Source organism: Mesoplodon densirostris, chromosome 8 (assembly GCF_025265405.1).
Source record: "Mesoplodon densirostris isolate mMesDen1 chromosome 8, mMesDen1 primary haplotype, whole genome shotgun sequence".
NCBI classification, from domain to species: Eukaryota; Metazoa; Chordata; class Mammalia; order Artiodactyla; family Ziphiidae; genus Mesoplodon; species Mesoplodon densirostris.
Window position 1 is genome coordinate 109374854 of NC_082668.1, and position 19187 is coordinate 109394040.

A 19187-nucleotide genomic window follows, 5' to 3' on the forward strand; every position below is an offset into this window, starting at 1 on the left:
AAAAAAGGGGGTGAAAGGGCTTTTTCATATTTGTGTTTTATTAGTATATGACTAACTTGTTTTTTTGCTATTTTAAGAGTAATTAGTTGGAAGTGATTTATTTATTTAAAAAAAAGAGCAAACTCTTGGGCTAGTGGCTATTTGCAAAGTCCTCTATATGCACATTGGAAGTATTTGTAGAGTATTTTGCTTAGACCTTTGTCCTTTGTCTTTAGATAACTTTCTGCATGAAGACTCTAAAATGTTAAGAGGGTTATGTGCTACACTGTTAGCAAGAACTGTGACTTCAGTTCCGTGTCCATTTCTGGTTATAGGCATCTGTCATCAGTGCTGGGGAACAAGTTTGACCATGGAGCCGAAGCCATCATGCCAACGATCTTTAATTTAATTCCAAACAGTGCCAAAATTATGGCCACCTCTGGCGTTGTAGCTGTTAGGTTAATCATTCGGGTGAGTATGTTTTGGGGCCGTACATAGCGTAAGCAAGTGGTAAATATTGCTGGTTGATAAGCAGTTATCAGAGACATTTTTCATTTGAGTGATTATGTACGTGGAATAATACCGTACGTACAACATTGGCCTTTTTACCCCACGTAACTATCGCACATGAGCCTTTTACGTTCCCTAGTGTGCACTGTGGGTGTGATGTATAGTTGCTGAGGTGTTGCTCCTCCACCGTCATTGGTTTTAAACATTTGAACATGGGTGTCTGCTTCTGAGTTTATACTCTGTTCTTTATGTGTCCAGGTCTCACTTCCATTCTTCCCTCCTTAATCCCCAGCCGTTCCATTTTAGGTATTTGTGCTTTTGTTATTTGCCTGACATTTTATTTAAATAATTGTACATAAGCCCAGAAACAAAATGTTATCTTCAGTTAAGTTTTCAAAACACTCATTTACTTAAATCCAAGTAATTAGCCAAGTAATTTACGTGCAGATTTTCAGTAAAACCTAATAGTTCACAAAGGCTTTAATAAGTTCTTTGCATCACCTTCTCCCCACTGTCAAGTCCCTTTTCCCCAGAGGCAACCCTTGAAACTGGGTCTTGATGTTAACTGAAGTTTATCCAGCATATTCGTGATTACTGTGGGTTGCTTACTTCATATTATTTGTAGTTCTTACTGTTTGCACTGCCTACTTCAGGTATTTAACCAAAAGCCGTTATCAGACATTTCTGTTGAAATAGTATTAAACTGTATTGGCCTGCTGACTGCTTTTTACTCATTCAGGTCTCTACTGCTCAGGTAACTTAGACTTCATACCAGTGATTTGCTTTGCTTTTAGACTGACTGACTTGTCATCATGTTGCCTGTTTTGGGTCTGTAAATTCTGTCATGCCCTTTGGCAATATCCAATGAAAGTCCTTCTCCTTTTTAAACTCTGTGAAATTCTAATCTGCATATACAGGTGCTTTAGGTAGGTTAGTAAGGAAGTGGCTGTCTTAGCTTTGCATTTTCAAGTGTTCGCCTCTGTTTTTTGTTCTTTTCCGCAGCACACACACATCCCTAGGCTAATACCCATCATAACAAGCAACTGTACCTCCAAGTCTGTCGCCGTTAGAAGGTAAATTTTTAAAAGAATTTTTCTCATTAGTTTTGAATTGTTGAAAACCCGAAACAAATGTCAAATTTACCCCCATGCAAAAAACTTTATGTTTGAACTGGTTAATATGATTTACGATGGCTGTGATAGATGCCTTTGGACTGAAGGCTCATGATCTCAGTGGTCTGGAAAGCTAACTTGGAAGGCCTGTTACTTCTGCCTGTGTGTGTAGTGTGAGCGAGTGTGTGTGGGGGGGGGTTATGTGGGAGGGGCGGGGGGAGGGGGAGGGTACCCCCTGCGCATTTTCTTCCTGCGACGGTCCCTCGGCCTCTGTCACTGGTCTGCCCCAGTCCCTGAGTGAAGGCCGTGGCTGCCCGCCTGGGAGAAGCATTGTGAAGATCAACGGCCTTTATTTATACTCACATAGATGGCAGGAGGTGTGTGTTGTTTGCAGCTTCTGACGTGATTCCTGGCACTGAATCCTGACCAGTCATGCCTGTGCTGCTGTTACAGTGACTGCACGTCACTGCTCAGATTCGTCACCACAGGCCAGAACTGTTAAACGCTAGGGGCGCAAGTGTTACCCCCTGAGCTTCTTACGTTGAGGGGAGGTAGACCCTGAAGGTACAGCCTGGGTGGCCCGCGGGGGCTTTGTCTTGGGTCCTGCCGAGCTGCCCCCACCCACGTGTGGGATCAGGGCTCTGTGCTTCCAGCTCGGATCTGTGGGTCTGGACTGGGGACTCAGAGGCTTTTGAGTCCTAAAACCTGTGGACCCTCTTCCCAGGAAAGTGTAGATACACAGAAGTTTTGTGTAGGTTTTCAGAGGATTCATGGACTTAAGCCTTCAGTAGACTAGGTCAGGAGCTTTGTGGGGTAAATGAACGGCCGGCCTGGACAGCAGGCAGCCTGTCGGCCCGGTTCCTGCGGTTCTGTGTCTTGATCCAGCCCAGGAGAGGGCCCTCGACTCCAAGGCGTCGAGCCCAGCCGCCCCTGGCCGCCCGCTGTTCCTCTCCTTTCCTGGGCTGTCACGTTGGACCCACCAGGGTTTCACAGGCGGGGGGATCCTTCCAAGCATGAGGTGGCCCCCATCGCCGTCGTGTTCCCAGCCATATGGAAGGCAAGGGAGAAAAGAGGGGAATGAACCAGCTACGTAAAGCCAGGGAGAAAGACGCGTTCTCCTTCCACCGAAAAGGCTGACTGTTCCAGCAGCATGGCTCGGTGGAGTGTCGCTGACCCACGGTCCAGCCGCCCTCGGGGCCAGAGCAGCTCCGGGCACCCCCGAACCCCCCAAGGCCAGCGCCTGGCCATCAAGGTGTGGGCTGGTGGTGGACTTCCCACGTGCTGGGGAGGGAGTTGTTCTGTGGGTTCTCAGTCACTTCGGTAGAGGGGGCTTGACGCTCGGTGGAAGCTCAGTGAACGCAGCCATCCTGAGAATTTGCTGCTGCAGTTATATCGTCACTGTTGATTTGGGTTTCCAGGAGCAGTTTGGAAAGCGTGTTTGCTTTGGGCAAGGCAGTTCCTCTGGTGAAGCGACACATCTCTGCGGGGAACGTTACAGGATATTTAGCGTATCAGTTTACCTGGGCTGCTGTAATAGAAATACCGTGCGCAGGGCGGCTTCAACGACAGGCGGGTATTTTCTCACCGCTCTGGAGGCTGTAATTCTGAGATCAGGGTCTGACAGGGCTGGGTTCTAATGGAAGCAGCTTGCAGGTGCCGCTTGCTTGCTGTGTCTTCACAGCGGTGGGGGCCGGGGAGCACCCTCTAGTGTTTCTTCTTAGAGGGCCGCTAGTCCCGTCAGGGGAGCATCACTCTCAGGACCCCCCGTGAACCTCACTGCTTCCCCAGAGCCCCGTCTCCAAATACCGTCATACTGGGGGTTAGGGCGTCCACATAAGAAGCTCAGGCAGTGACACTTTGGTCCCTAGCGTTTAACAGTTCTAGCCTGTGGTGCTGAATTTGAGTAGCGACGTGCAGTCACTGTGACAGCAGACATGCCACCCCCTTCACCGGTTTCCGAGCCGCACACCCAGACGGGCGTTCCTGTGTTTAGTCAGAGCCATGTGTCTTAACGCTGAAAGGAGTACTAGAGACCATCTGGGCCCAGTCCCTGTGCCTTCAGGAAGGAAAAGAGAGCCAGAGGGGGCAGTGTAACCAAGGCAGTGCGCTTTCTGTCCTGTATTCCACCTGTCGCTAGCTTCACTTCATAGAACTTGTAAGAAATGGATTGCCTAATCTCCCTGCCTTTAAGAAGTTGATAATTTAGTTGGGGAGATTAAAAACAATAATGCAAAGCAATGGAAGAGTGAGTTGCAGCGTATGTATTGTGGATTTAGGAATTCAGAGGGCAGTGATTAAAACTAGCTGATATATTCCCTAGAAGCCTCGTAGACAAGTTAAAAAAAAAACTGAGCTGCCCCTTGAATGAGGAGTAGCACTCGGTGAAGAAAAGACAGAAGTTCTAACCACATGTGCTTAAGTAATGCAGTGTTTAAATAATGCTAACATCGATGTACTTCTGTGTATGATTTTAGCCTTCTAAAAAGTTGAAAACAAAACCTAATTTACATGGGATATTTTCGATGAAATAGATTGTTCTGAAACACATTGAAGACAAGAATTAGCACTAAAGATGGCTGGATTCACTAAGAAATAAGTAAACGTAGACATATGCATACACACATAAAGAGACAAGGAAAGTCCACACCAGGAAATGACATGGACAAAGGGCAGAGGTAGAGTGACCGTGGCCTGGGCTGGGGCCGGCGGTGGGGGGGACAGCGGTGGTAAGAAAGGGTGTGGGCAGAGGTCAGCGTCTCTCCTTGGAGAAGATTTGTTTCGCCGACTGCTCCCCTGGCCCCCACTACTAGCAGCAGCCCTGGGACTGAGCTGCACAACTCCCCCGAGCCCTCTGAAGCCCCTGTGCTCCCGGCATATCACGCGGTAACTGTTCCTTGTCTGTCTTGCTCTCTGGATTGTGTCTCGGTTACCATTGTATGTCTAGCATCTAGCATAGGGGAAGGGTTTATTCAAGATTTACTGAGTAATTAATTGTGTGGATCATGAGGTTTTGAATTGGGAAGATCATGGGAAAGAAAGTCTGATCGTTAGAGAAAGATTGCCTTCTGATTTATTTCCTTGAGTGGGTTCCTTAAGTCTGATAATATTTATTCCTACAAAGATAGTTATCCTGGAATTTAGAAAAAGGAAATGATGAGGAGGTGTAGGACCCGAAGTGGTGATATAATCCAAAGGAGATGAGACCAGCATTGTTTTTGTGTACAGATCAGACCAAGAAAGATCACAGAAGTGAAAAGAAAGGATGTTGAAAGGTTGCAGAGAGGAAAATGGCCAAGCAGCTAGAGAAAAATCTGTTTTAAATACTTGGCAGGAAAATTGGGTAAACACTTTGTTTTCCAGGGTATGTTTTACTTTTTTTGTACAAGGCATTCTTTGGAATTAATGCAAAGACAATTCCCTGATTCTGTAATGTACTCGGATCTTTTGTGCACCTGTAGCTCCTGTATTAATGTATCATTTGAGGTAGAATAAAAACAAACAACAGTGATACACCCTTTCAGTAACGTTGCCATGAAGCCCAAGTTTCTGATTTGAAGGGAACTCTCCTGTATCCTGTCCCTATAACTTTGTGATTTTTCTTCTGGACCACCATAGGTGCTTAATTATTTGGATCTGCTTTGGTTTTCAGTCAATTCTGATTCCATCTTTATGTTTCATTTTTTGAGTCATAAAAAAATAGAAGATGGGACCTCCCTGGTGGTCCAGTGGTTAAGACTCTGCACTTCCAATGCAGGGGATACAGGTTTGATCCCTGGTCCGGGAGCTAAGATCCCACATGCCTCGTGGCCAAAAAACAAAACAAAAAAAACCCCCATAAAACAGAAGCAACACTGTAACAAATTCAATAAAGGCTTTAAAAATGGTCCACATCAAAAAAAAATTTTTTAAAAATAGAAGAAATTTATCAATTATAAAAAGTAGTGTTGGGTCACTTAAGAAAAAAAGCTTTTATTTTCATTAACATACAAATGACTAAGTTACATATTTTTCTCTTCACAATTTTCAGGCGCTGTTTTGAATTTTTAGATTTACTTTTACAAGAATGGCAGACACATTCACTGGAACGGTGAGCATCTGACTTGCTGGTTTTCCCTCTGAACTGAATCTTGAGATTTAATATCTCAGCGAGTGGTCCGACCCACGTTTTAGAAGAAGTGAAGGAATCCAGGTGTTCATTTGCGTGATGACTGGTGTCATTTCTCCTGATGCCGACGTGAGGCACCTACCACTGGCAGAGGCTCTTAGTGAGCTCCACTGACTGTCACGTTAGCCTTGAGGTGTGCCCCGGGGTGCCCCGGGACACTGCACGGCCAGGACCCTCTCTGCAGCGGCTCTGATCTGCTGCCTGGCATCCTGTCAGTCCCAACGAGTTAAAAAAAGGTTTAAAGCTGCTCTCAGTAGGCGAGGGGTAACTTTGAAAACCCTTAAAGGAATTTCACTCATTTGAAGGTCTTCTTTTGATCCCTGTGTATCAGAAAGTCAGCAGTTTTCTCTTTATTCAGGCTGCTGTGTGGTAAATGTCACATCCTCATGCTACAGAATTCTTACAGAAGCTTGTCTCTATTTTGAGGTTCCTTCTTTGCCATTTTTAGTGCTTGTCAATTTTAGGTGCCTGTTATTCTTTCTGAGTTAAACTTGGAGCTGATAGATGATGATACCGTGCCACCCGGTTTTTCACGGTGTGTTGTGTAGTGTGTGAAGAACTTTACAACATACTAAACAGGTTACGAGCAGTGGGAGTTTAACACATGAGCACGCCTGGAGTCCAGTTCAGTCCTGCAGTGCTCAGAGACGAAAAAGCCAGGCCTCGCAGAGGTGAAAGTTCATCTGAAACTACTTTGGATCGAGAGGAGAGGATGGTCACCCATTTAAACAATATTTTCTTGTTCTTTAATCTCTTGGTGATAGTTTTGGAATTTAGAGTGGGAAGGTGGAATGAGGGATTGAGCACCAGGGCCAGGTGAGCAGGGCAGGAAAACGTGACTGACTCAGATGTGGCCTCCTGTGTTTATTCACTTCTGCTCAGCCTTGCCGCTTGGCAGGTTCTCACCAGATGCCTGCTGGGTGGGTGAAGGACTGAGGGCTGAGGTGGGGCACTGGTAAGACCGGTGCCTCGCCTGTGTCCTGTGAAACTCTTCACTCCAGTCACTGCCCTTCTCTTAGAACCGTTCAATATTCAGTGAGACAATTTAACGATTTCTTCCCAGCTAGGGTAGAACGTAAGTAAGAGTGCCTGTGTATAAAACAGAGACATCATTTCATAAAATTGTTCATGTTATGTAGTGGAACTTGAAAAAACATTCTTTAAGTACAGAAACCTGAGGCAGAGAGTCTGCAGTATTAGGATTATCACTAGCCCATTATAATTTCCATGGAAACTTGTTCTGACCATGGAGAAGGAAGGGTTTTGTTGTTTGAGTTCATAAAAGATTGAACTAAGTAAGCATGGCCCGAAATACATCAGTCGTTACTTAAAAAAAAAAAAAAAAAGAAAGCCCCAGGAGAGTAGGGTTATCAGGAGCTTCAGTGGGGAAGGGGTGGGAATAGCTACTGGGGCAGAATCAGGAATGAGTTAGCAGATCTGCGGAGTGTGCTGATTTTCTAGGCTGCGTGTTTGTTGACTCTGGGCAAAAAGGGCCTATACCTTCCACGTTGCCGTTTGGGAGTTATTTCTCAACACCTGTTTGTATCCGCATAATACCATATATTAATGATTGTTCCCGCTTTGTCTTCTAAATATCCAGACACATTTCAGTATTAGCGGAAACGATAAAGAAGGGAATACACGATGCTGATTCGGAAGCACGGATAGAAGCCAGAAAGTAAGTGTTGGCTGAGCACCACTTTCTCGATTCACTACTTTTTTATTTCAGCTGCGCTGTCCAGATCACCTTACGAAAGCTCATTAAGTCACATGGACATGTTTTGTTAATCATGAGCTTTAAATATGACCCAAAAGGCCATTTCAAGATATCTCTCTAGTTTTCTGTTTCGAGGGTTGTTGAGTTGAGTGTCCAGGCCTGAAAGACTGGTACTGTTTGAACATAAAGTGGACTGAGGTAGACACAGAAAGCTCACTTTTTAAATTTATGAGAAATTGCTGCGTGAGCCGGCAAAGCACTTGTCTGTGTGCCCCGTGTTTTCTCTCACTCACTAAGCTATGTGGGTCCCAGTGGCTTGTTGACTTGACGTGAAGAATCCCGCTCACGGAGATCCTTTCCCTGGGATCACAGCTCTGCAGGCATCGGGGGGGTGGGCAGCGTGCCGGGGCAGTGAGCCCCTCCAGGAGGGAGGGGGGCTGATCGCAGACCACAGCTCGCTGTCCCAGCGCGCGTTTGGGGCCGTCTGGCCGTCAGGACTGGTTTTGCTGCGGTGGTGAGGCTGGGTCTCCACGTCCAGCGCCATCCTGCGGGTGAAGCTGCCATCGTGACCGTAAGTAGCAGAAGCTTGACACCAGGATGTCCTCCCTCTCGGGCAGCTCAGAGAGAAAGAAAACTTCCCGTTTTGCCCTGTGGCTGTTTTTCCGCGCTTTCGTAGTTGACCGGCTCCTCTAATTGACACGGGTTAAAGCCAGTCCTTACATCCTGGAGCACCGCGGCCGGGCTCAGCTGCACGAGCACCCCCTGACCTCGCACTCACTGCTCTTGACTGCTCTCTCGGTTAGGCCGTAGTCCCCTGGTGTCGGAGTGTGTGGAGGGCTCACTCCTGACCCTCAAGTGGTCACTGCCGTCTCGTGCTGGGAAGTTCCTACCGAGAGAAGGGACATGACGCGCGGTGGCTAAAGAGTAAAAACTAGTAGGAGCGGATTTGTTAACGGCCTGCGTACGCTGTTCTTCACCCTCATCTTGTGTTTGGTGCCTCCGCCCAGTTGTTCCTTGTCCTTTGATCGTAGCACAGTACAGGTTTCAGGTGCCTGTGAGCCTCGTCCTGGTTTTCTTTTATTCTCCTTACCTAAAGCCGCTTTAAGTACTTGGAACCAGGGAGCGTCACCTTGCATTTATAACAGCGTCCACGACCGAGTCCGCCTCACGTTCTGGGTGTCGTTCTCGTTGGTTCGGCTCCATCTTCCCTGAGGCTCCCAGTCTTGCAAGTCAGCCTCTTTAATTTCCATTTTATCCATTTCATTAATGCGACTGAGAGTCAGACAGCTGGGCCGGAGTCACCAAGGCCGGGAGCTGGGAGGTGAGGGTCCACCAGACCTCGGCGGTTCTCACGCTTCCTCAGGCCGCGGCTGCCGCCGGTCGCAGGAGCTGGCGGCGGGGGCGGGGGCGGAGGCGGGGGGGTCCCTCCCTGACAGCGTCCCGGGTGCATACCCGTGACGGGAGGCTGCGTGTTTTCCAGGTGTTACTGGGGTTTCCACAGTCACTTCAGCAGGGAAGCGGAGCACCTGTACCACAACCTGGAGCCCTCCTACCAGAGGGCTCTGCAAAGCCACCTGAAGAGCTCGGACAGCGTGGTGTCGCTGCCCCAGTCGGACCGCTCGTCCTCCAGCTCGCAGGAGAGTCTCAAGTAAGGGCCCGGCTGCGAAGAATCGGCTGCATGAGCACGCAGACTCTCCCTGTGCTTTCGTCCGTCTGCGTGCCGTTACCATTCCCCCTTAATTCAGGTGGAGGCTGGTGCTGGGGAGGATGCTGTGGGGATGGTGAGAAACGAGTGGCCTGGTCCTTGGCCCCTGGTCCCTGCAGCAGGTAGTTTGTTCTTAAATTCACATGGCAGTCCTGGAGCACAGTTTTGGAGTAACACAAGCGAGTTGTTCAGGGTGTCTTCTAAGACGATAGAAGCGTTAACTTGGAGACAACTCTGGAAAGGGAGCGCTTTCAAACCCTGGGACTGACATGCTGCCGTCTTCTCTCGGTACCTCGGGTCCCTGTTGCTGTTTAAGACTCCCTCTGCATGTTTGAAAGGTAGTGCAAAATATAATGCTAAAGCTTTTCCGAAATTGGGGGTTTATAAGGCTGTGGTCCAGGGTACCTGTAGAATTCTGGGACGCCTGAAGCAGTTCTGTATTATCATATTCTCCCGCTGTAGATTGTACTTGTATCAATGCAGACACAGGGCACCTTTGATAATAGACAGACGTGTCCCTTTATTTCCAGTCGGCCGCTCTCCGCCAAGAGAAGCCCTACTGGCAGTGCCACCTCCAGAGGTAAGGCGGGCGCCGCGGAGGAGGCCCGGAGCCTGGGGCGGGCTGGGCAGCGGCTGGGAGGGTCTGCGGAGGGCCCGCCATGCCCTGCGCTCCCACCGGGCCCGCAGACCTGTCCTCGCCCACAGAGCTGCCGCAGGGAGTCACCCCTGTGCTCTGCGCACTTGCCGGGGGTGCGGGGGCCACTTGGGATGCTCCGAGCAGCAGGCAGCGGGCGGCTGTGGGAGGACAGGAGGGGCCGTTCCCGAGAAGGGGAGAGTCCAGCTCGGGGTACGCCTTCCTGCCACCCTGGCCAGACATGATTGAATTTTCATTACTTCGCTGCTCACGCGAACCGGAAACGTGGTCCATTTCTGTGGGGTTTATGGTCTCTGATGACGGGGACGTGCGGAGCTGCGGCCACTTGTCACTTCCTGTGGCATCGGCTGAGCTGTGTCCAGTCAGCGGGGGACACTGTCGGCCGGCGCTGTGTGCTCCAGCCTTTGTCAGAGCTTGACGCCTGTTCTCAGGAGAAGCAGGGCGCGTGTCAGCGATGCACGTCTAACATTCTCGCGTGGCCCTTACCGTCATTGCTAAGGTTCCCTCCTCCCCCTGCAGCTTCCACAGTCAGCAGCAAATCCGCGTCCACCACGGGGTCCCTGCAGCGCTCTCGAAGCGACATAGACGTGAACGCAGCCGCCAGCGCCAAATCCAAGGTCCCCTCAGCTCCCGGTGCAGCGCCCTTCAGCTCCGCAGCGGCCTTGCCTCCGGGCTCGTACGCCTCCTTAGGTAACCAGCCCCGTGACCCGCCCCCGAGTCTGCCGTTCGAGATGACCTTTAACCTCTGCTCCAGTCCATCCGTGTAGCAAATTACCAGGAACCGGAGTTGAGCCGGTTGCAGGGCTGACCTTTCAGAGTACGTGCGTCTGGGCGCTGACCTGCGCGCTGACCTCTGTGCTGGCCGCTGGTTTGCAGCCACCCTTTGGTGGGTGTCCCAGCTTCTGGGGCGTCACCCCGGTCGGGGACGCATCCCTCAGCACTGCGTGCCCCTTCCCGGCTGCCCAGCCTCCTCCTGTGTGGCCAGGGCTGGGTTTCCTCCCCTCCTCACCTAGGTGGAGATCCTAAAGGCGGGGGGCGGCGGGGGGCGCTCCGGAGGAGCGGGAGGGGCTCAGCAACCAGCGTCGCCTGTTGTACAGAAGGGTGTCGTCCTTCCCTGTGTCACCTTGGGAGGAGCGGGTACCTACTCGGATGAAAGCTCGGAAGAGTACAAAGATTATTTCCAAAAGAATATCTGACAGAATGCTAGGTCCGTTTTTCAGCAGACGCAGCACATCTACTGGGGGTAAGGCTGATAGTTTGAGTTTGTTTTTGTGAAAGTAGAGTTGTTCAAAGCCAAAGCCTGGAGACCTCACTGGATCCATTTTATGTTGGATCTTAAGGAAACGAATACAATCCAAACTTCATGAAACATCGAGACTTACTACTTGTGTGGTTTACAGACTAATTCCAAAGTCAGTCCTACAGCTGATATTCAGAAAGCGTGGAAGCAGAGTGAGAGAACACCGAGAGGAGGTTACCAGGCCCGACCTTGAGTCGCTCAGTGACCTTGACCAGGCCGTGTTTCCTCTACCCATAAATGAGTTGGCATCATAGCCACCTAATTCAGACACGGGGTAGGGACAGATGACATTATATAAAAGTCCCGTGTCAACCATTGTCCTATACGGCGAAGGAAACTGGGGTTGTGATGGGAACGTTCTTAGCTTAAAAGGTGAGGTGTATGTTGTGGGACATTGTTAAGTCGGTCTTGTCTTCTCTACAGAAATGCCTCGTTGAGACTGGGAAGATGCCCGGCAAGGGCTCTCCTTTTCTCTTGTTTATTTAACCCTTACAAGATCACGTAGGCGTCTTTAGGATCCCATGTTGGTACGTGCTTACCAAGAGAGAAGTCAGGTGGGAAGGCTTTCTGTTCATTTTAGTTCTGTTTGATCCACCTTGAGAATCTGTAGTTAGTGTTTGTTTCATTGCTTGAAAACCTGAGTAAAGTTACAGCGGTCCTTGTTTTTCGGTGCATAGTTGAGCTATTTTAATATGGACCCCGTGGACTCTGCTTGGCTGTAGTCAAGGCACTCGGGTCTTCTGGTCTCGTGACACAGAACTGACCCTTTAGAAGCGCTGATGATAAATTTTCAGCCCAGTGTTACCTCTTCGAATGACAAGACTGGAGTATTCCCCATTCTCCCAGCATTTCCTGAGAGCTCGCCCTCTGCTTTCCTGATGTCCAAGTCAGCAGGAACCAAAAAAATCAGCCCCCCAGATATAACATAACCCCTCAGAGGAGCAGTTACAGGTACTACCGAGGTTGACACGTTACGTCTGTGATGTAGCGTTAAAGCTCATGATCCTTTTGCAAATTTCTAGAGTCCAGACGCGTGAGGGGAGACACGGAGCCCCTCGGCCCTGACTCAGGTACCGAGCTGGACGGCCTTGCTGCTTGCCGTGTGGCTGGGACAGGCCTTGCTGCAGCCGGCTTCTCGGCGCTGCTCACTGACTGCCTCTGTCCTTTGGGTGTCCTTTAGTTCCCCGCCCCCCCTTATCTGCTGGTGCTTTGTTCCAAAAAACAGGGGACTCTTCAGAGGATGAGGTTGGGCCACATCAGAAACACAGTCAGTCTGTCAGCTGAGGAGCGACCCTGGGCTGCCCTTTCGTGTTTTGTCTTCTGCGGGCAGAAGCACATTGTCCTAAGCTGATTTCGGTAGAAGGTGCACCACTTACTTGCTTCCGACTCTGCTTTGCTGTTGAACTTGTTTCCCTTTTAATTTTATTTTAAACTGTACTTTTGCTTCTTTAGTAGCCAGTAATAACATTCTGCTTTTTGATTTTTTTGATGTGACTAACTGTTCCCTGTTGTCCCTTCCCTTGTTTTTTAATTTGCTTAAAGATGGCACTGCCACCAAAGCGGAGGGTAAGCAGTTTGTCTCTGTGGCCGAGCTGTGTGTCCCTCTCACTGGTCCTCTGTCCGCCCCCCTCGCCCTCCCCGGGGTCCCTGCATGACACGTTGCACGCGCATCCCTCCACTCTTCTTCATCCTGTTTCCACTGGGTTTTGCCCTCCCCCAACCTGAGCTCTCCTCTCCTTCTTGTGTGGTCGTTGTGCTTGTGGATTTGGGCCCTGAGTATGCTGTGCGTGGCGTCGCTCTGAGCCCACACTGGGAGGGGGGGGTCTCGTGACCTCGTGGGTCCCAGCTTCTGTCACCCCTGAAGCACCACCTCAGCTTCCGTTTCATCCTCCTCACTTTGTGCTTTTGTGGGCCTCTCAGGATTTGCCTTTCCTCTTTTAAACATAAATTTTAAGTGTCAATCGTCAATTCAGGTTCAAGGCTGGTGAAGGTTTTCCAGCAGGTAATTTGTAGACATTAAAAAAATTTTTTCCTCTCCCCTAAAACTGCTGAATTGTGTGATACCATTTCTGTTTGTCTCACTGACACATACCCCGCTCATTGATACACCTTGGTTCATCCACTCAGCAGCCTTGTCCTCTGTGACACACAGGGATATAGCTGGTGGAAGAAATACACGAACCCATGTCCACCGTGTTTTTTTTTCGTCTCATTCTCAAGAGGCTCTTTCTGATGTTTCATTCTTTTGAATTTTAGATGGAGCTGTTCTCATTGGTACAGGTCTTTGATTAGAACATGCTAGACAAGATCGACCTTGCAAAGTCTCTAGATAGTAAGCACGATGTTTCAGATAATTGAAATTTAGAGTTAACCTCGTCTGCTTAAGGGAATGGCTTAGACCCACGAACCCTCAGGATGATTTCACAATTAGGAACTTCTAGATAACTTTCCTGTATTATTTAGCCACTCTAAAAGGCCAGCCGGCAGAGTAGACTGGGTTTTATCTCGAGATGTGCACTGCTTCCTGAGGGACTCGTGAAGGAAAAATCGGAACGGAACTTTTAAAAAAGACGAGCACAGTCTCAAGATCAGTGTTCTTTTCTGTGTTAAAAAAAAAAAAAAAAAAAAGATCAGCATTCTTCAAACTCATCTCATCGTAAAAATCAGCTGGGTGCTTGCTGAAGGGCAGAGTCCTAGGCCCTGCCCCCTGAAAATGCTGTGCAAGGAGCAGGGACTCTGAACTTTCACCAAGCCCCGCCGGTGGTTCTTGGGGTCAGATACGTGTTTGAAATGAAAAGTTTCCAAAATGAAAAATGGACAAAAGGCCTCTGTCATGACGAGGGCATCATTTGTGATAGGAGACTGAGGCTGGGTGTGATTTTCTTCATTTTTTTTCGTTGATATATGAGTCATTTTATATTTCTCCTTCCCCAAGAAACCATCCTAAGTATTTCCTCAGCCTAGATGGATGGGGAGTGGAGGGTGGAATACAATAATGTATTTCGTCTCATCAGATGAAAAGTGAAGAAGTGATGTGGGAAGTTATACATTTTTTGCAGGATGCCCTGCTTGATTTCGTATACCTATATAACAGAATCAAAATCAGCCTGTTATTCCATGCAGCAGTGGGGATTTTGAACTTTTTTTTTTTCTTCTTTCTGTGAGTTTTCTTTTACCTGTCCAGAGCGAGACCAGAAGTTTGCTTACTTAGTTATCATGCAAGAGGCTGAGGATGAGAAGTCTCTTTCTGGTTCTCCTTCTTGTAGGAAAGTGGAGGTTGATCTGTGGGCCCTTAACCATATAGAGTTCAGAATCAGCCAGAAGAGAACCTTATCGGGGCAGCCCCGTGCGCCTTGGCCTCAGTCCCAGGGCCGTCCAGGCCATCACAGAACTGGCTGCTCAGAGCCTCCAGCCTTGTGTGATGACGAGACAGAATCCAGAGGCCCCGGGAGGCCTGTGAACTGGAGCCCCTCTAGGCCGTCACTTCTGTTTGTTTCAGCTCTGAAACTTAGCAGGGCTGCTTAGGAAAACTACACATGCAGCGAGTATCACTTAGCATCTTGTCATGAGTTTCCTGTCTGAATTTTAGGGATCGTTATGGGCCTTTTGAAGATTTGTTAATAAAGTCTATTGAATATTTTCCTATCTAGCTCCTGAGGCAAGCACTAGGCACTTGCATCAAGAGGCAAAGATATGACTTTGAATCAGTGGTTGGATGCTCTAAATTCAGAATTCAGGCAGTACATTTGAAACCTGGCAACTCCCTTGTTATCATAATTGAGAAAAATAAATAGTCTTTGGGAGTTACCTATGTCACACACCAAGTAGCCACTTTAATGTTTATGACTAATCAGAAAAATATTTTTTGTGAAGAACCCGAAGCTCAACTTCTGGATGAAAGTTTATTTCCAGGTTATCTTTCAGTGTGTTATTATGTCCAGTGATTTGGGGGATTTGGAAAAGGAAGCATTGATAGTGTCTGGTATGCTGCTCGTGAGAGAGTTTATTATGATTACCCTGGACCCTTGAGCAACACAGGTTTGAAGCGTGTGGGCCCACTACAGGCGGATTCTTTTCAGTAAACTTACAGAACTGCACAGTCTGTGCAGGGCAGCTGTGGGACTCGAGCATCTGTGGACTCGAGCATCCCCGGCTGGCCCTGGAACCAGTCTCTGCGGGTACCAGGGGTGGCTGCAGATACTCCAGTTGTGTGGAAACGAATGACTCGCATCTTCTCATCTCATGCTTTTTTTTTTTTTTTTTTTTTCTTTTAAATTTAGCTGCTGGGTTTATTATTTGTGTTTTTTTCCCCAAAAATAAATAATTTTAAATGAAGAGTTAAAATACTTCAGTGACCTGTTGGTACCAACAACTTAGTGATGGGTTCAGAGCATAGGTAATCACATGTTACTGAGTGTAGTCAAAGGCCATGCTTAACTACTGGTGATTTTAATTAAGGTTACACAATAAAAACTATGTAGCCTTGTCTGCTCTTCTGGAAAAGGAACTTAGATTTAGTTCTCTTTTACTGGGAAATAAAACATTTGGTATTGCTGTATGTCTGTCGAAGAACTCTGAATTTTAAGAAGTTGGCCTTTTTACACAATGAAAAAATATGTATGTATAAAGAAATAAAAGTTTTAAACTTCTTTTACTTTTATCTTTAAAAAATATGAGTAAAGTTATGGAGCGGCAGGCGGTACTTGTAGGTAGCGAAATTTACAGGTGATCAACTTTCCAAATTTTGTTTCTTTCAAAAATGCCATGTGCGACTAGAGAGGTTGGGCTTTTTGTGCCCCAGACAGTGGGTGTAAAAGCAGGTTCCTGGACCCAAACGTCCCAACTGGAGAGTGAGATTTACCTGGAGACCTTTTCATTCTCACGCCTCAAAATGGAGACAAAGACCCGAGTGGGGAGAGGCTGTCGAATGATGTATAACTGTCTTAGGCTAAACTGGACACGGGAAAACCATGCTTCCAGGTTAAACCAGTTCACAGGTTTAGTTTCCCGTCCTGAGGGCTTTTCTAGAAGAATGGCAGTGTGACTGGCTATTATTAACAGGTCACGAGATACGGATGCTCTGTCTTTATTCCACAAAAGTCAAGGGCTGCACTGCTCTTACAGGTCTTTGTTGTCCTCTGGGCCTGCTTTTCTCTGGGTGTGTGTGTTTGTTCATGCGCCTCTTGTCTCTTCCTCCAGAATTTTTTTTCTGCTGTAGCATTCCCTAATACCCCATTTCCATGTCTTTTACTTACGCTGGCTTTTTTTCTTTTTTCACATCTTCTTTCTGTCCCTGTCAAAACACGGTATGAATGAATATTTCATTAACAGGTCATAGGGTAGAACTGAAGTATATTTTTACTGTTTGTTGCATTTACTGATCAGGCTTTCTTTTTCCTAAAGACCACAGAGTATTTTATATCATGTTGTTAAAACATATACAGGCACTTGTAGTAATATTGCCAAATTAATAGGATGACTAAAACAAACCAAACCTCTTCCAATAAAGGAAATATACATCTGAGTACAGTACAACAGAGGCCCTTTAAACTTCCAGAAACGGATTTTAAGGGTGCTCTGAGGTTACTCAAGTTAAGTCCCTAGGTGAGAGTTAAGAGTTGGCACTCAGCCAGCATTGTAAAAGTGCTGTATATCCATGAAAAGGTGGGCTTGGGGAGGAAAACCCTTGAAGATATCAGATTGACATGATCTCTCTCTTGACTTTGTCCCAGGCAAAGGAAAACCAGCCTCCCCTAATTTGTAACTAAACTCTCTTCTCACACAAGTTGGGCTTTCAGTTTTTGTTATCTGTGGTATCTGGGAAACCCCAAACTGATGAATAAGTGGTCTGCGTTTCCAGCCTCCACGGGAACAAACATTGAACTTCTACAGAGGAAGCCACTGTCAAATCTGGTTTCTCAAGGTCCCCACAGATTAAACTATGGCAAATATGAGCTCATAGTCCAAAATTACATCCATGGTGAGTGAGAAACAGCCGAGAAAAAGAATAAAAACATAATTAATCCTTCAGGACTTGAGGGTCTTTTATGTAATATGAAATTGCTATATTTAAATATTTAAAAGAAATAAGAAACTTGTATTTTTAGCAGCATGTAGAATTTAGTAGTCTGAGTGATCCTCCCAGTTAAGAACAGATCACCCATCTGGAATAAACGTAGTAAAGCCACTCATCTGCACACTTAAGCAAAAGCAGAAACCCTAGGAGGTGAGGACCAGAGCTGGTTTGCATCCTGAGGCTTTTGACTGAATCCTGGAGACCTGGGGCATTTGCTCAGGACGTGGAGTGACAGGAAGTCACTGCATCCTCACTGGTGAACAAGAGGTTGACTCTACTGAAGAGAAGAGGACGAGAGGGAGTCTGCCCATTTTAATCTTACGTACTGGGTGGAGCAGGGAAAGTAATCTTCCCTGAGAAGTTGCGGCCATAAATTGGGCCTTCGTGCAGCTTTCTGGTCAGAATTCATGCTACCTTTGTGGTCTGAGAAACCCAAGCAGATAAATCCTGTTAAAAGTGGCTGTGGATTGCTTGTATCCACAGGACGCTAGCAGAAGCAAACATAGGTCCTCATTGGAAGAAATCACCTTCAACCTAGGCCTTAAAGAATTCCCATGAAGTTCCAAGAAAAGAAACCATTTTGTTGTCTTAATGTTTAAAGAAATAAAAAGAAGAATTCAGAAAGACAAGCAGGGGAGTAAGGAACTATAAAGAATGACCAAGCAGGCTTTGAAAAAGAACAAATGGGTCTTCTAGAAATGGAAATATCATAAGTTATTAAAATTTAAAACTCAGTAGCTAAATTGAGCTGCAGAACCAATGAAACTGAAGAGTGAACTCACGAATTCAAGGTAAGAAAACATCGTCCAGAGTTATGTGCAGAAGGGATGGAGTTAGAAAACAGGATGGGGTATTACGTCCCACGGAAAGTAGTGAAGAAATTCAACCTATCTAATTGAGTTTAAGAAGAGAGACTGGGGCGGAGACAGTATTTGAAGAGGTAGTGGTTGGGAATCTTCACGATTGTTGAAGGACGCTGAACCGCAGATGCAAAAAACCCAGTACATCCCAACCAAGACAAAAAGAAAAATCCACAGTGAAACACATCATAGCGAAACTGCAGAACACCAAAGATTAAAAAAATATATATATATTAGAAATAACCAGAGGGAAGAAGAGACTACCCACAAAGGAAAGCCAGAGTTTAAATACAACTGGGGACCCTGGAATCAGATCGATGGAGCATATCAATGTCCATGTCCTGTTTCTGACTTTCTACAATAGTTTTGTAAGAAGTTACCATTGAGTGAAACTGGGTAAAGAGCACACGGGATCTCTGTGTATTATATCTTACAGTCAAATCTGAGTCTACAATTATCTCAGAATAAAAAGTTTAAGAGGGCTTCCCTGGTGGCGCAGCGGTTGAGAGTCTGCCTGCCGATGTAGGGGACATGGGTTCGTGCCCTGGTCCAGGAGGATCCCACATGCCGCGGAGCGGCTGGGCCCGTGAGCCATGGCCACTGAGCCTGCGTGTCCGGAGCCTGTGCTCCGCAACAGGAGAGGCCACAACCGTGAGAGGCCAGCGTACTGCAAAAAAAAAAAAAAAAAAAAAAAAAATCCTAAGAAATTAGACTCAGTTGTTTTTTCACATTCAGTTTTCTTGGTGACTTCCTTAACAGAGTAAAATGCCCTAGCTCACGCGTCGGCCCGCCAGGCAGCCAGGCACAGGCATCTGAACCCGTGGTGGGACCTTGGACAAATTAAGTAACCCCCTTGCTTCTCTGTTTCCTCATGTGTACAATGGGAATAATTACTTATATGTTGGTGTGAGGATTTTGAGTGCACACATACATAGCTCATAGTATCCTGTATGATATAGCTCCTAATTTTAGTCTGGATTCTAGAACTTGTAGGTCTTTCATTCAACTGCTAATAAAAGTCATTGATTCTTTCTAGTTTTCTTTCTTCCTTTTTTTTTTTTTTAAATTAAGTGCAGTGCTTTCTTTTATTGCTCTTTACCTTCCTTTC

General features: G+C 47.1%; 1 protein-coding gene across 5 annotated transcripts in view; it reads left to right on the top strand.

Moving 5' to 3' along the window:
- Positions 1 to 19187, top strand: part of CLASP1 (cytoplasmic linker associated protein 1) — a 269568-nt gene that overhangs the window by 160700 nt on the left and 89681 nt on the right. For all 5 annotated transcript variants that reach the window (XM_060106469.1, XM_060106471.1, XM_060106468.1 and 2 more), the window contains 7 exons: positions 315 to 450; positions 1492 to 1562; positions 5629 to 5688; positions 7367 to 7444; positions 8964 to 9131; positions 9719 to 9768; positions 10363 to 10533. In XM_060106469.1, coding sequence (XP_059962452.1) covers positions 315 to 450; positions 1492 to 1562; positions 5629 to 5688; positions 7367 to 7444; positions 8964 to 9131; positions 9719 to 9768; positions 10363 to 10533 — 734 coding nt within the window. The remainder of the gene's footprint in view (positions 1 to 314; positions 451 to 1491; positions 1563 to 5628; positions 5689 to 7366; positions 7445 to 8963; positions 9132 to 9718; positions 9769 to 10362; positions 10534 to 19187) is intronic.